General features: G+C 35.9%; 1 protein-coding gene across 5 annotated transcripts in view; it reads right to left on the bottom strand.

The window, feature by feature from the left end:
• Positions 1–760: 760 nt before the first annotated feature.
• The window catches only part of JAK2 (Janus kinase 2), a 97,466-nt gene continuing 81,652 nt past the window's right edge, over positions 761–16,574 (bottom strand). For all 5 annotated transcript variants that reach the window (XM_067315434.1, XM_067315433.1, XM_067315435.1 and 2 more), the window contains 7 exons: positions 15,778–15,914; positions 14,475–14,664; positions 13,404–13,528; positions 8,541–8,713; positions 7,183–7,300; positions 5,438–5,551; positions 761–3,217 (listed from right to left, as the gene is read on the bottom strand). In XM_067315434.1, the coding sequence (XP_067171535.1) occupies positions 3,110–3,217; positions 5,438–5,551; positions 7,183–7,300; positions 8,541–8,713; positions 13,404–13,528; positions 14,475–14,664; positions 15,778–15,914 (965 nt within the window). In that variant the 3' untranslated portion in view covers positions 761–3,109. The remainder of the gene's footprint in view (positions 3,218–5,437; positions 5,552–7,182; positions 7,301–8,540; positions 8,714–13,403; positions 13,529–14,474; positions 14,665–15,777; positions 15,915–16,574) is intronic.

Below are 16,574 nucleotides of genomic sequence, written 5' to 3'. Positions count from 1 at the left end.
AACTTGGCATATTCACAGTGATAGACAACAAACCATTATAATACTTGACAATACTTGTTTGCAGAGATTCTTTAAGGTACACTGTCCACTTACAGAAAAAGCCTTTCATTTAAATATTTTATTCTACCAGCAGTCACGTACGCATAAAATAGCATTTTTTCCACAGCAAATCACGGCATTTTGGTTAGCATATCAATTACACTAAAATATGAAAAATGGAATGTCAACTCAGGAAAGTCTTTAAAGCAAATAATTAATTTTTAATCCAAAGCCTGTATAATGTAAAAAAAAATGACATCATACAGTGCATATTTCAGTTTATGTGGGAGTTTCTGAAAAGCAAGTTTTTTTTTTTTTTAAGTTGCTATATTTGGCAGTAGCCAATCTAGAAGAACTACTGCATTTTTATCCTCCTCAAAAATCATTAGCTTTTTGAAAAAAACATGATTCTGTTTGCTCTAGGACTTAAACGTTTACACTGCCAAGCGCCACACATCGAGTCCTAAGCACTACTTGGTCCTATTCACCCAACTGGGAACACTCAACCTGAATGATAAAAGTCCTTTGTACACACAGACTTGTTATAATGGGCTATATATCCCTGACCAATAGCACAAAATCATACTGTGGTGTAAAGTTATGGCTTTCTCTGAAATTATGAAATATTAAAGGAAAAAAAATCCCACAACACACTTAAAAATCATTTCCCTTCTGAGTTCAAAACTATATTATGCAATTGAATAGACTATGGAATCAGTCATACTGTAATAGAAGAAGCAAAAGACTTTTTATTCACTTGAAAAAATAGCAGACCGGAAGATCTCTTCATTGCATTACACAAACTTCCCTGAGATTTTTACATAAATTATGTTTGAATCTACTATATATTGGAAACCAGTTTGCTATTGAGTGTCATACACCGCAAAATTTACACAGTTCCTGCATATGTTATCCCAGCTAAAATGCTGTTTAATGCTTTAAAGCTATAGTTTCTTTTGTTACAAAAAATACATACACGCAATTGAGACTACAAATGCAAATGTTTCTTGCACAAAATTTTAAATCAAAGCAACATATAGAAGTAGATTAAACAGATGTTAAGTTGAACAAAGCACTTTAAAGTTCTTCGCAGCTTAAAAACTGATTGTGAAATTACTTTAAAAAATTATCTATGCAAGTGTTTGGTGACAAGAAAACCAATAAAAGTTTTATTGAATGCAATGGCCAGAAAGGGGGCTGATGCCACCCTCACTACTTGGCAATCTCTCATATTTTAAATCTAGTTTTGCATGAGTAACTGTGGGAGAGAAACACTACAGTGGTACAAAACATTGCTATACTGGCACTATGTTAGGCTGGGTAAGAAATTTTTGTAAATTGAGGTAATCAAGCTTCAGATAAGATGGGTGTAATTACTTCACTGTGGGGCCTCCTTAAGATTGTGATTAACTGCTCTGTGTCACAGACTCACCATTGTGAATTAAAAAAAAATAACAATTAATTTTAAATACAAATCCGGATGTCAAGACAATTTTTTCAAGTTGTGTAGCCCCCTACTAAAACTTCCCTCAGCAAAAATTCAAGAAGAACAAGCCCTGTACTCTGCAAGCAATCATATTTTAAGAACAGGTAAAAATCAGATGATTTGAACTATTAAAAAACCCCAAAAAGTACTGCAAACTTTGATTTACTGCTTTGATATACGAGTGATTATTCCCCAAGTTTTATGCTTGGAAGCAAAACCAAAGAGCTGTCTTCCTCATGAATTCTTGCTAGACTTATTTTAAAAGGCTGAATTGTATGCTGTCAGTAATCTATTTACATAGCTCTGACCTCCTTCAAGTTCTTAGTATCTGGGATCATGTCCTTGCCCCCAGCTGAGCGTGGAACAATTGCACTTACATTTATTCTTTCCAAGTAATCATACTCTTGAGTTTTACCACAGAAAGAAACAGGTGACAACTTTGGGCCACTTCATTAAAAAATAGCTTTGGCATGGTTGTGACTGGCCACAAGCAGTCGGTTCAGGTTGTTGAAGGAAGGTATAAGGTGATCACCTTAACAGTGAACTGAGGAACTGGGAAATGGAGGGCATTTTCTGTATTTTTTTAATTCTGTATAAAAAAGTTTCCAATTTATAGATACATTTATCACTGCACGAAATTACAAAGATAGGAAGAATAAAAGAGCAGCATTTAAAAGGATCAGTAATACGTTTAGCATTTTCATATTCAGAGACAAACTGAAGACATTGCCTTGGGTAAAGTGGCTTCAATGCTACTTGCTATCTCTGTATCTTCAAATACATACAGGGAACCTAGTATTTACATAAGATGGGAAGTGTAAAAAAAAAAGTGGATAACATTTTTGCTTTTTCATTTTAAATTAAAGTTTTCACATCATTTTTAAATTAAAGTTTCCACATAGATAAGTAGGTTTTCTGGCTTTCCAAATTAAGAACAATTTGCTCCCTTTCCCTCAAAATCCTTACAGTACAACACCCAGCCTATTATCTTTTGCATATATTGCTGGCCAATAACTGATTCAGACAGGCACATTAAAAATTGCTGAGTTACACAACCACTTTCATTTTGTTATACAGAGAAGCATTTCTGCATCAACAATGAAAAGTTATAAAACTGTATTAACAAACACAAGCCCTTGTGCAACACACAAAACAGGGTGCCAAGTCACTACATGTTCGGTGTGACTAGAAGTATATTCAGTGCATCTCCATTTCAACAAGGAAATGCACTATCTTTTCATCTCAAAAAAATCTCACCATATTTGTTAGCCACCTCTTTTTTTGCATTGCCAAGTAAGGCAAATAATGGTGTTGCTGACTGACCATATATTATATCATTATTTAGAAAAATAATTTTTCTCCCTATTGAGAATTTCAACAACATTTTCTCATAGTAACAAATACATCCTGATAAAGAAAACCAGCAGGATTCCTCATTTTGCAGGTTCAGATAGGATATTTGCCACCCAGATTTTACTCCCAGCAAAGGTAGGTGCACGTGTGTACATTCGTCAATTATACACGGCAGACCAAATACATTTTGTTTTGCATTCCAACATATCCTCTGAATGAGAGAGAGTTTTCTCATCCACCCATGTTGTCCCTTATGTGATCCACTCGCTGTGCAAGATCCCTAAAGGTGGGGCGCTGGGTAACATTATTGTTCCAGCATTCTTTCATGATAGCATAAATCTGGAGGAAAAAGAACAAACAAAATTGTTATCAAATAATTCAATACTGCAAATAGTTAATAGCTACTTGGAACTGGCCCAAAAAACATCCAACTTAACTTTATGGTTCCAAACAACTGTGGCACAAGACTATGCTTATTGTGGTCCTAAAATCTTGCAATTTATTTGTTTGATTTCAACAACATTAAAAAGTGAGGATAGTTTTGCTCTTCATAATCCTTCGTTATAAAAGGAGATGTCTTAGAATGGAAATTGACAGAACTAATTTGAAAGCTCTTAGGAACATTAAGGATTTTGCTAAATTTTTAGATTCTTGGTCTCACTTTCTGGAAAGCTCAAAAATGTTTAAAGTGACTAATGATTACAAGTCTGAACAAAGAATCAGATTTACAAAGACAGCAATTCTAAACTAAGCTTCTCCCACAGTTGTTTTAACATAGATTTCTCTACATTCTTATATTAAATTCTTAAGTCTTAAATATTAAAAGTAAGCCACAAATGTTACTGTGCAAACTAAACCCACTTCTAGTAAATGTAGATTTAAATGATTTTTGCAAGAGATTTCCATTACAGTAAGCATGTAGGAACCCTTTCCTCTTTCCCCAAACCTGTGCACAATACCTGATCACAAAACAGCTTGCCAACCTCTACCTCTACTTTTCTCACTAATTTAACACAGACTGTTCCCATTGTCACACACTTCCAATGACTTTTCAAATGTTGCTTAAAAAAATCTGCAAAACTCTCAGGACAAACACAGCTTTCAGTTCCTTATCTTTCAGCAAATCTGAAATTCCTACACTGACCTGAGTCTGAAGCAGCTTGTAAGCTACAGATATCTGGAAGATTTAAGATCTGTGATGACTGGCCTTTATCAAAATGGGAAGAGTGCAGTTTCTGACAAAAGAAAAACATTTCCATCTCGCTTTGGTATCTGGAGTAGTCAGACATCAAAACCATCACAGTGGCTTGGATACAGTTTCAGTAAAAATAAATAAATAAATAAAAGATTCCATGTTTTCCTATATAGGACATTCAGGTAATCTATGAAAAGCCAAACCTCTGCAGTTCAAAAAAAGAACTTACACTCATACATACAATACAAGGAAAAGTTACTCCAGAGATTTTTCCCTTGATTCCCTATAGCCTATTTCTTTCCCTGTAGCTTCCCTACCCCACCTGTACAATTCCTTCTCTTCTCTGCTAGACCACTTGAGCCTGATCTCTCCCCTGTCTCCAGTTTTGCAAAGATCACTTGAGTTATTTTCAAGTGTACTTGGTTTTAAAGGGATGCAGCAAGAGATCTCAGCTTTAAGTTATACACACGAAAATGCATTGATTTTACTAGCATTCTTTCCCTGCCAGTTCTCTTATCCAACCCTAACAGCTTGACTCAGGCTGAGGGGCACCCTGCTCTCAAGAGTAGGATATTACAAGACTTAGAAGGAGTAAGAAAGGATTTTTAAAACACCTAGAATATCTGCAAAAAAGAAGAATGCTGGATTAATTTGTGTGTTCTGAGGATGGTTTTACATATATATATACAATTCAGTACCCATGAAAAGCATGTATACAAATCCAGAGGCCCTGAACATACAAAGACTGATGCATAGACTTAACTTTACATGAATGGGAGTCCCATAACCTGTAAGTAACTCCTTGCTGAGAATGCTTGCCAATAAAAAAACATACATGATAAACACGGGTATTACGGGGAAGAGCAAGTGTAGGAAAATAACTGACTAGGATAAAGGGTTATTTAAATTTTGTAATTAAATGCAAAAAACATCAAGTAAATATTAAGGTTGTACGCTAAATGCTACAGATTTTAAAATAATGCACAGTTCACAATTTTAAATAAAAATCTTTATACAGGACTTCCATGGAACAAATTCTATATGCTAATCCCCTCATTGCCTTAATAAATTTACAGTTTTGAAATGGAAAACTGAGTGCACACCTACAGCAGCAGATCACAATAACCCTATGTCATATATTTAGAAAGATTATATTTTTGGGTCCTGAGGGAATGCAATCTGAATATTCAGAAAATGAATATGATTATACTCATCATGCATCTGATAAAACAGCAGCACAACTACTTAGGCTGTATAAACAGTGCAGTAATCCATGCAGGATTTGCACAGGTTTTGCATTTATCATCTATTCACCCTGACTGAACAGCTTTCAGACTTTGGTAATGTATTCTATAGTACTTCACCTCATCAGGGCATCCGTCTGGTCTTGGCAGTCGTCCATTGTTCTTCAAAAGCTCGATCAAATGAAATACAATCATCTGCCCTTGTTTATCATTGCCAATCATGCGCATGAATTCCTGAAATAGAAAGCCAACTATCATAAATAACTTTTAAATGAAAAAAAAGTTGCAAAATTACCACTAAGTAAGAATTCTTTATAAGAATAAATAAAACTTTAGAAATTCTATAAATCAAATAGTAGATGACAATGATAAAGTTATAAATAACAACAATGACAAGTCCAGACAATATATCAATAATTACCTACCTTCTATGCCTTTTTTGGTTTGGAAGAAAATAGGATGATACATTTGTAATTTAAAGTGATAACTTAAAACCTTCTAAAAATGTTGAATGTCATCTGACAGTTAATTATTTTTAAAAGGAGACCTTGACAGCTAATTCTAAAGAGCTCTCTGAAATATTAAAAAAACTTGATGCTTTGAAAATTCCTAGTCAAACAGAAAACAGCTAATATCATACTGATGTATAAAAAAGATAAACAGGATTTTTTAAACCAGTAATTTCAGGCCAGAAGGGGTAGCATAATTAAAGCCAGTGATTTGTCTAAGCCAGGCTGAGATAAATCTTTCTGTCCAAAATCATCATAACACAGAAAGTAGATAGAAATTTGACTTGGACTGCCAGAGATGAAAAGTGAATAAGGAAGTATTATTAACTGAAAAGAATTTCAAAGAATAACATAAAGGGATTTATTTTCCCTCCAATGCTATGTAAATTTTTGTAATGATGCGTGACATGAAAATGTAAAATAATTGTTGGTAGAATGTGTAAATGGCCAAAGTCAGGGAAACCATTAATTATTATAAAGAAGAAGTTAGTTAAATGGACTGCTTTTGTTTATTGGCAAAATAGACTTTTCTTGACACATACCAACAGGACAACCTAGCTGATGAAGTAATGAACTCACGTAAAATTGATTTATTTAAAGCATATACCATCTGAACCCAGGACTCACCCTACCACTTCCCATTTTATAATTCTGGAAGAAAAACTCCAGATATTTGCAATGTGTATGTTATTGTACAGGGAGAGCCACTCTTGTCTTGAGAGCACTTCCTTTATCTTTTCATAGTTGTACCAAAATACTAAAAGGTCAATGAGGTCAATGCAGGGATTTTCCAAGTGCATTTTTGCCTGTCATCACTATTTAGCTTTCAAAACTACATTTGCCAGAGCTGAGACACTGGCCAAGGGTGACAGCAGCTCCAGTAACTATGTAAGGCTCAACTGTCCTCTGGTACACCTGTTGAGAAATGCTATATATTAGCTGTAAGTAGGATTGTGAGTCTGCACACGTAGTAGTCTCTTTCTCTGTCCTGTGTAAATTTCTCTTTAAAAGGCGCCTGTCTACCATCTACAAAAAGCTACTTTCTTTCCTGAATTTCAATAACTAAGACTGATTAAGTTTTAAAAATAAGATTTTCAAAATTGTTTCAGAAAGTTCTAGGATGAATAGGATCTGCATAGGCTATTAGATAATTTTCCATATCTCCTTTACTTCTTATGGCTTAACGCTAATGCTTTTCAGCATGTTGCTTCTTCTAATTGAATGCTGCCTCACAAATACAAAGACCTCTCCAGAAAAGGATCAGTAAATATCTACCTATTTAGGGACAGATACAATATGTATCTTTTGAAAAATTCAAAAAAAGAGATTCTGAGAACAATTAATTTATGTACTTACTGCTGGTGGGCTTTTGCTCTTTTCAATGTAAGTGAAGAGTTCATACAGGACCACACCAAAACTCCACACATCTGAGGCCACAGAAAATTTGCTCTCTGTCAGAGATTCTGGAGCATACCTGCAACACACAGTAAAAGAAATATTATTCTGTGGTGACTGGTGTCTTTTTTGGTTCTGAACATATTTCTTATAATAAGATAGAAATTTTGTTATGAATAAACCTTCTTTGTTCATAAGCATTGGCACATTCTCATTTCCTTCACCTTTGCTAGTAACTATACTTTTAATATTAGTTAAATGAGATTGAAAACACAAATCAACTTCTACAGAAAGTTAGTGATAACTATATCCTAGTGTTTTAACAGAGTTGCAGATATTCTTCCTATCTGTAGTGTGAGTAAACAAGACTTTCATGTGATAAGGCATGGAAAGAGACATTCTAGTCAGCAAAGATCCCTCCATCACCTTCAGTAAACCTTGAATTGTCTCTCATGTACTTCTGGCCTTAAGTTTTACCACTCCCCAAAACATCCATTGTGATGCCATTTTAAATTATTTTATTTTATCTTTTAAATGTCACATTTTAGAGGGCCTAAGGCAGCTATATGACCTAAAATAACGCATAAAGAATTGCATTTTCTTATCAAGACAGAGGAAATTACAGGATTTCATAAGGAACATTCCTAAGGTACTTTCCTAGGTCTTAATTATGAATACACAGTATAGAGGTGTACACTCCATGTTCTGAATGCAGTCTACCAATCTCCACTTCATAAACCTTCAGTCTCCATTGACCACACAGAGCATTCTTTTCCATTCCCAGCTAAGATAGGCCTATTGGAGCATTATTGTATTTTGGAGTAACTTGGACCTTCTCTGGAAACTCAGTGCCCAAATTCAGACACTTACCTGAATGTTCAACCTAACACTTCATCCCTGCTAATTATAGTCTGTGCTATTTAACTCCACTTGGTCAGCAGAGGATCTAACTAACATAGCAGCTAGCAGATAAAAACAACCTGTTTTTAGGGGCCTGAAAGGTCCAAAACTTTGAAAGGGTCTGGGAGAACAGGCCCTTTTAAGTTTCTCTTGTCTCTGAGTATCTTTCCTGTGGCATACTATTTCTTTTAAATAGCTATTTAGGTAATTTTTTAGGTTTTTTTTTGTGTGTGAAAGTAAGTTGAAAAGACCACATTTATATATTGTTTTGTAAAGTCAAACATAGTTGCTCAGCATTGTGAAAGTCACATGCACAGACTCTGAGTTTGCACTTAGGAATTCCATAATATGCAAAACTATTGGCTGAAACTGCAAAAGTGAAAACATGCCATGCTTTCATATACTGAAAGAAGACTTACCAAAATATAGGGCTTTCTCCAGGCTCTTTTACTTTGTAATATTCCTTGTCTTGTGGCAAGACTTTTGTCAAACCGAAATCTCCAATTTTAACTCTGTTCTCATTCTCCACTAAGATATTTCTGGTTGCTAAATCCCGGTGAACATACCTTTTAGTGCCCAGATACTCCATGCCCTAAAACATAAAGATCACAAACACAAGAGAGACAAAAAGTTATTGCTACCATTAAGTGGCTACACTTTCCCTGAAGGGGTAATTGAATCTCAAAGTTAAAACCAAACAGAGGCCGTTACCACAACTGCTGGGCTTGAAGGGTTGTCTTCTCTGAGGAGTTGTTCTTATTTTTTCCAGGTGCAGGAACCTTCCCCAACTGAAATGAGCTAGACTGAGCACCTCTCAGAGCTAACAGCATTTTTTTGATTACATAGATGGGTACTTGTTACAGCTCCCTTTCTATAGCCAAATGCAGTTTGAAGGCAGTAGGCAGAGGGAAAGGAAAAGCTGGGCTAAACTACTTGTACAGTACAGTGCAGATGAAGCCCATCCTATCTGACTACTCATTTCACTTCTTTCTTCATTTCCCACATCTCCCTTCTGAGTGCTTTATCAAACTTTATTTTATGATTCCTTGAATCCCATAACTACTCTGCCTGATCTGACTCCCACCTGTGTGTCTTCCTTCTCTATACTATTATTTGCTAATACAGTTCTGCTTACAGTTTTATTTTGTGTTACAGTAACCTGTAGAAATGTTGGCCTGAAGCCACATCATCTTTTCCTGATGCTGACCTGTCGATATAGATGTCATTCTTTTTGCTATCAATGAAATGGGGAGTAGGCCACAGTGTGGAGTGAGAACAAAACTGAGGTAGTACAGCATTACAAAAAAGAAAGTCTTGCTCATGCAGTAATAAATGATGGAGAGAAGATGAAACTACACAGTGTTAAGAGGTGCATGATTCTCACACATGAAAGGAAACAAAGCAGGCTCTCAGATTCATTATTTCATAAAAAGGCATCTCACCCCAACACAACCGAAGAGCAGTAAGTGATGCTCTAGGATTGCTGAACTCAACAAAAGCTTTGGACATCAACATTGTACTTGTAAGGTTTCTTTTTCTTTTCTTTAAATGAGAAACCTCAAAAATAGTACAACTCAAGAGTGCAACCTTCATCTCAGATTGTTACTCGTACCACCACTAGGTGGCATCGCTGCTTAGTTGCAACATCCCATTCTGTACCAGAGTTTTAACAGAAGTTCAGAAATGTCCTATTCTCTACTACTTGCTTAGTTTTCATGACTGTCTTGAAAAATATCAAACCTAGGTTTTTCAAAGCTAGGCTCCTTGTTTTCAGACAATCAGCCAATGTAAATGCAGTACCTTTTTACCACTACTAAATTCTGTACTGAAAACAGTCATTAAGTTTCTTTGATGAATAGTAATTTCACAAGTTTTTTTCTGTTACAATCAGTATTTTCCAGGCTCTTAGAGACATTTAATTGGAGTCATGCACATTTTGTGAGGAAATCATATCCTGTGGCATTACTCTAATAATGCAGTTGAGTTTAATGATGTGATTGCAAAGATTTCCATCATCTATATTCATGCTAGCTGTGGAAAAAAATGGCTAGGAACTGCCTTTAAAAAAAAAAAAAAAAAAAAGGTTTCCCTTTTACATTACTACTGCCTCAAATTGCAGGTGTTCCCACATATACTCCCCAGAGTTCTCCAGCATGGGCTCCTGAAGTGCTTTAAGCATGAAGAGATTGAAAACTAAATTTACTCTTAACTTCTTCTCCTACCAGCCAGCATTAAGAAAATACAGGGTTCCAAAAGAAAAAAAAGGAACATCCCAAAATCAGATATGTTGAAGGGAAGTTCATTTCCTTATCTGTCCCTCTATTGCCAAGATTCTGCAAAGCTGTATACAGAGCCCTGTTGCTTGCTACCACAAAGATGACAGCTGCAGTAATCAGCAGCTACAGAAATGTCACTCTTAGTAAATGCAATCCCTGAAAAATGCTGCTTTTCACAGTATGAGATACGCACAAAAAATGTCATCTTTAAGTCAGGATCCCTTTCCCAGGTTAGTAGCAAGGAACTAAAAACACTGCAAGGGAGCAAAGAAACACACCCATCTCAACCCACAGATACAGGTACACACGCACACTTTGATTTCTTTCTCATACATTTGAGGCAAAAGCAGAAAGATGGAGAAAGGTTTTTGATTAAAAAACTAAACACAATGACAGAAATGCAAAGCAAAAAGGAAAGAGATTTGAGATGCTGAAAGAAAAGATCGCAGGAGAAGTGTAAACAGATAAAAGAAAGGGGGGAAAAGGGTAAGGTAAAAGAAGACAGGAAAAGTGTTCAGATTTCATTTTTTGTGATTGTAACATTACGTACTGGCTAAATTTTTTTTTTAATATGTCATAAAATTGATGTGCATTTTGTCAAACTGAAACAGTCAACTTTGAAGACTTCTTTATTTCTTAAAACAGGATTTTAAACTAAGCATAAGACTACTAGCTCTTTGAGGTTTCATTCACAGTAGAATTCTGCATTAGGAAATTCTATGAGGAAAAATTAAATTGTTTTGTAGCAACAGAATACTGCAGCTGAGAGTGAAATCAGAGTGCTCAATTTAACCTTTGCTATGCACATAGCACAGCAACAACAGTGCAAAGCAAATCACATACAATGTAATTGTTAGGCTTTGCTTCCCATGGAAGTCAAGAATAGGTATTTCCTTAAGACCAAGTTCTATACATGGACATTTCCATACTGTGCATATCCATGCTTTTGTTACATGAAAGCAAAAAATTTTTCCAGTTAAGTATCTGTAGAAAGCTGTTCTAGCTCCATTCCTCTTGGTTGATATTTGGAAATTCAGAAGCAGTGCATCATCTGCTATTTCAGTTCTTCATCACCATCCTGTAGAGCAGCAATATTTTGACGTTTGATTTTTTCTAATATATGTAATGATCTTTTTCTTGGTATCCTCTGACCTGAGTTCCTTTCCCAAAATTTCTTTGTGTTCTTGTACTACCTGAAAAGACCAAAATCCACCTGCCAATCCTCCTGCCAGATGACTCCATCTCAGAGAGCCAGGGTCCTGAGAAATGTTGCCACTGATCTTCCTTCAAGCTTTGAATAAAGCTTGAGTGTAAACTCAAACTTTAGAGCTTCGTATCAGAGTGAACAAGGCAGGTATCTTCTGACTCTTCAAGTACTAGTTGGCAGAGACAGCCACAAAACAACACAGATGAATAGCTGCAGCCTTTGCCTTTTGGAAAATCCCTGTTACATCTTTATTCTATGAAAGATTCACTGCCACCTTCCTCCTAGGTGGAGCTGGGTTTTAGACCCTTCCCACTCCTTGCTTGAAAGGATATTGTTTTCAGTCACTTATTGGCACTGGTAACAGCAGTTATTTTGTTGCAGAAATAATACTTAATTTTTTTAGACTTGAGACCTAAAAGAATGACTTCTTGTTTTGGACCCATGGATCAGAGGGCTTTCTGAGCCCTCTTTTGTTGGGTGGTCATGAGTTCAACCCTTCCTCTTTGTGAAGGGACAGAATGGTGAACATTTTGCATTTTGCAAGCCCACTGCAAGCCCACTAAGGAGGCCTTGCTGGAGGCTTCCCATGTGATCTGGCACCTCCTTGTTTCTTGCTGCCTTTCAGTGAGCCACATGAACAGGGGAGATCAGCTGCTAAAGGAGCCCACAGCCTCCTTCTGCATATGCCACAGGTTCAGTAGCTAAAAGGTTTACTGAGTCACCTTCAGTTTCAAGCAGGGACTTATCAAGCTCTGTTCACCAGATACAAGTTTAGACTTCCTGGAAAAGATCTTGGATTTAGCACACTGTCTCCTGCCTGATTCTAGTCAGGTCTTTTCTATGGATACTACAGAAGGAAAATCTGCTGCTCTGAATGTGGCAGGACACAAGTTTACTAGATGTGGGCTACTGAAGAATACTCAGTAATGGTAACTTACTCTTTCCATTTCTTCGTTGTGGAACCAAGGAAAAAGTTTAAAATTATTTCAGGTAAATGTCTTGAGGGTTTAGGGCTTTTTTTTTTTTTTCCTTTTCCTTTTTTCTTTTTCCTTTTTGTTGGAACTACCAAACACACAATAAAGTCTAAAGTGTCCATAGTTTCTCTTATCTTAAGCATAATACTAGAGTAAGGCTAGGGAAGACATAACCCCATCCACAACAAAGATCAGATGACTGCTTCCCTTTTTGGAATTACATGATGGATGTTTAGAGCCAAGCAGTAAGACTAGCAAATAGTTTATTACAGCTTTGGGCACTGCTGGGGCCTCTAGCTCTTCATGCAGAAGTCTGATATATGCACCTTTGCTCTTTTTACTGGAACAATTAGCTAATATTACTTACATTTTGAAGTAAATTTCTTAAACATATCCATATGCTGTTATACTAGGTTTACAGCTGAATGCCCAAGTCTTGACAAAACAGTTAATATATGATGAACAACTTGCTTAGGTGAATATATTAACTCCTGCAAAATTCCATTTAAGTTGTCATTAGGAGAAAAGAGGTTTTAATTCTTCTGACTGTAAATGTAAACTAAATGGACCATAGACTAAATATAAACTAAACAAAAATAAATGGAGCACTTTTTTCCCTGAGTCAAGATAGGCCAGTCTCAGCATTCTGCCCTAAGATACTCAGAAGATTATCAGGTTCTTGAGTATATGAATATGTATTGCTATCTTGTTTAAGGCTAAGCCCAATGCTATTATAAAAGATACAATGAAACAACCAACTTCTCTACAAAAGGAAAAAAGACAAAAATTTGTTTAAAAATATTAATCATCTGAAAGTTCTCTTACCTTGCATATCTGAGAGGCATACAACAAAAGCTTCTTGTGATCCAGTCTCTCTTTGTGTTTCTGCAGATAATCTCGTAAACTTCCATGTGGCAAATATTCCATAATTAGTCTCAGATTTCTACGACCTTTTACAACACAAAAACATACAAATAACTTTATTTGTTTCTTCCCGAAAGTTTTGAAATATAAATATTTACAAATACCTATGAATAACTGTGATAGATTATAGTGTTACTACCCCAAAAAGTCAATTTATTCTGTATACATAGTGCATTACTATGCAATTATTCATATATTAGTTAACTGCATATATTAAGGAAGTACCATTTATTTAAACATGACAAAAATGTGGAGATCCTTGATACCTGAAGCATTATTAATTCAGATCATCTCACCAATACTTTAGCTGCTATTGCCAAAGCAAAACAAAAATGCTACATGTGTCTCTGTGTTTACATAATCCCTCCTCATTGTTAAGGTGAAACTCAGAATGGCAATGGATATCAATGGGTCTGTAATTTTACCATCTTTAAAAACTTAAGTCTGATTATGAAGACAAGATTTTTCTTTTTAAAGACAGACAATTGGTAAAACCATGCTTTTACTCATCAACTTTAACAGGGTCAACAATTTACTCGAACATATCAGTTTCTGAAACATTTTCCTGTCAAGTCTCTTATCATACAGACAGTACAAGAAGTGGTAATATCCACCCTTGAGATATTATACTGAGCAAAAACCAATAACAGTTACAAAATGGGTACATTTTCCTACTTAACCCCGAAAGCTTTTCCAGGAAGACTTCTTTGTACTTTAAGATAAAGACACTGGGAAACTACTCAAAATGTTACTTCCCTTAAGTCAATCAAATTATGCAATGAGCCGACAGAATAAAATCAAGTCCATCTTGTACTGTGAAGTAGTGCATGATGGAGATTACTTTTTTTGATTTGTACTCTTAAAGTTCAGATAAAGTTAGGACAAGTCAGTGACTTTCATAAACACTTCTCTCTGTTTCTCAGTGTACATCCTTAAGTGTATATATGAAGGTGTACTCAATATAGCACATACCAGCACTGTAGCATACTCCTTTGTATTTAACAATGTTATCATGCTGCAGAGATTTCAGGATTTCAATTTCCCTTTCAAAGTCTCTAAGGTGCTCTTCTGTGCTATGTTGCAGCTTTTTCACAGCCACCACCTCTCCAGTATTATCCTGTAGGGGGTCATACCTGCACATCTCAACACTGCCAAAATTTCCCTAAATCACAAACAGAAATACTTGAATTAAAAACAAGCCCACACCACTTTTTCCTATCTAAATGCTTGTACATATTACCTTAATGCTAACTGTATTAGCATTAATGTGAACAGACTTATTTAAGTGAAAAGCCATAAAACTTCCCAGAGAGATAGAGAGAGGGCAGATCACAGGAAATAGTTCCGCAAGAGTAAGGAACACATTCACTGAAAGGAAGCAAAATGGCACTGGAGCAAAGGAGGGCAAGGAGAGGGGATGACGTCCCTTCATGTTCGCCCCCATCTCCACAAATTTCCTTCCACTTCAGAACTGCCAGATGGAATATGCCTTTTTTCCTGCATTTGCAAAATATGCTATATTTAGGCTGCTCCTAGCTCCTAGTTCTCCTCTATTTTTGGGGGCTTTTCTCCCCTATTTGTTTCTTTATTCTGTCTTCTTCCCTTCCTCCATTTTCTTTATCTTCCTTTTTGTCATTCTTACCTATCGTTTTGTTCCTCTCCCTCATAAACTATCCTATATTTCAGCTGCTCTGCTTTTAGGCTTATTTTCACTCCTACTTGGAGTAGTGAACTATTCCATAAAAATGACATTTAGGTAAAGTTTTGTCAACTGCACCAGGTCATCTGTCTAGGTGTGTTATGTACAGCCTGGCTGCAGAGACTTGCAAAATTTTTCACCAAATGCTGGTTTCTACAGCCTAAAATGTTCAAGGCCTACCAAATAGAGACATTCTTGATTTCATGGACTGCATATTTATACTTCCTGGAATATCCATGTACAAAAAAAGCCCCACTAGCACAATTTTAAATAAACATCAAGTGCAAAGAATAAAAACAGATTATGTCAGATAGCACTGTGCATTATTTTATCACACAAAAAATTTTAGCCATTCAGTGTCACTGGATTCACTGTAAAGATCAGTTATCACTATTCTGTCATTAGACTGATAAAAAAAAAGATCTGAAAGGAAATGCATGTAATGCCCAGATATAACTGAAATTGTTAATTTCTGTAACAGAAGTGTTCAGTGTAAATAGTGTATAAGGGGTGATCAGAAGATAACTGAAAATGATAGTTCTTTCCTGGCAATTAGAGAATTTCAAAACATCCTACCTTGCCAAGTTGCTGCAAAAACTTAAGATGTCTTTCTTCAAATTGTGTTGGGTCCCGATCTTCAAATGCCCCAGAAAATCCAAGAGTACCAATTCTCATATTTGGCAACATATCGCTTTCTGTCAATAGCTCATAATCTGAGGGGGAATAGGAGGAGGGAGGGAATAGAGGAGAAAGGGAACAGGAGGCAAAGAGAGAGAAGCAAATGGGAGAATGAAGAAACTTATCACAATGCTGGCATGTTCTACCTCTGCTAGGCATATCCTGAGCACAGTAGAATATTAACAACCCCCTTAATTTCAATATAATTATTTTTGGCCATAAGAACAAGGAAGTATTACAAAATAGCCAAATGACTTGTCTTGACTCATACTGAGTCTTCCTTTAGTTTCCAAATATGCTTTTTTTGCTGGTCAATTCTACTTCAAATATAGCAACTATTGTGCAATGACTCCACTACTGCAAAGGGGAGAAATGCAAACTCCACAATGGCTTGTGATAACGGAGTGTGTCTTCCACTTAGAAAAAAGACAGACATCTCTCTATTTATTTTATGCACTGAGAGAAAGACGACAGTCACAAACATAACATACTTGGTTAGGAGACTCGAACTAAAACCTTTGGGATAGACATGAATCAAGCCAAGCTTTGAATGATAATGCTAACTTTTAATGAATTCTCTTTTAGCAACAAACTAAAAAGCAGTAACACAGTACACTTATTTACTAACTTACATTTATGGCAGTGGACTGTGGCTGGGTCAGTATATCAAAATGGTAGGCACCATATGAAAACAA

This window comes from Apteryx mantelli, chromosome Z, assembly GCF_036417845.1.
Source record: "Apteryx mantelli isolate bAptMan1 chromosome Z, bAptMan1.hap1, whole genome shotgun sequence".
In the NCBI taxonomy this organism is placed as follows: domain Eukaryota; kingdom Metazoa; phylum Chordata; class Aves; order Apterygiformes; family Apterygidae; genus Apteryx; species Apteryx mantelli.
The sequence above is the reverse complement of the archived record's forward strand: the minus strand, read 5'-3'. Positions and strand labels throughout refer to the sequence as shown.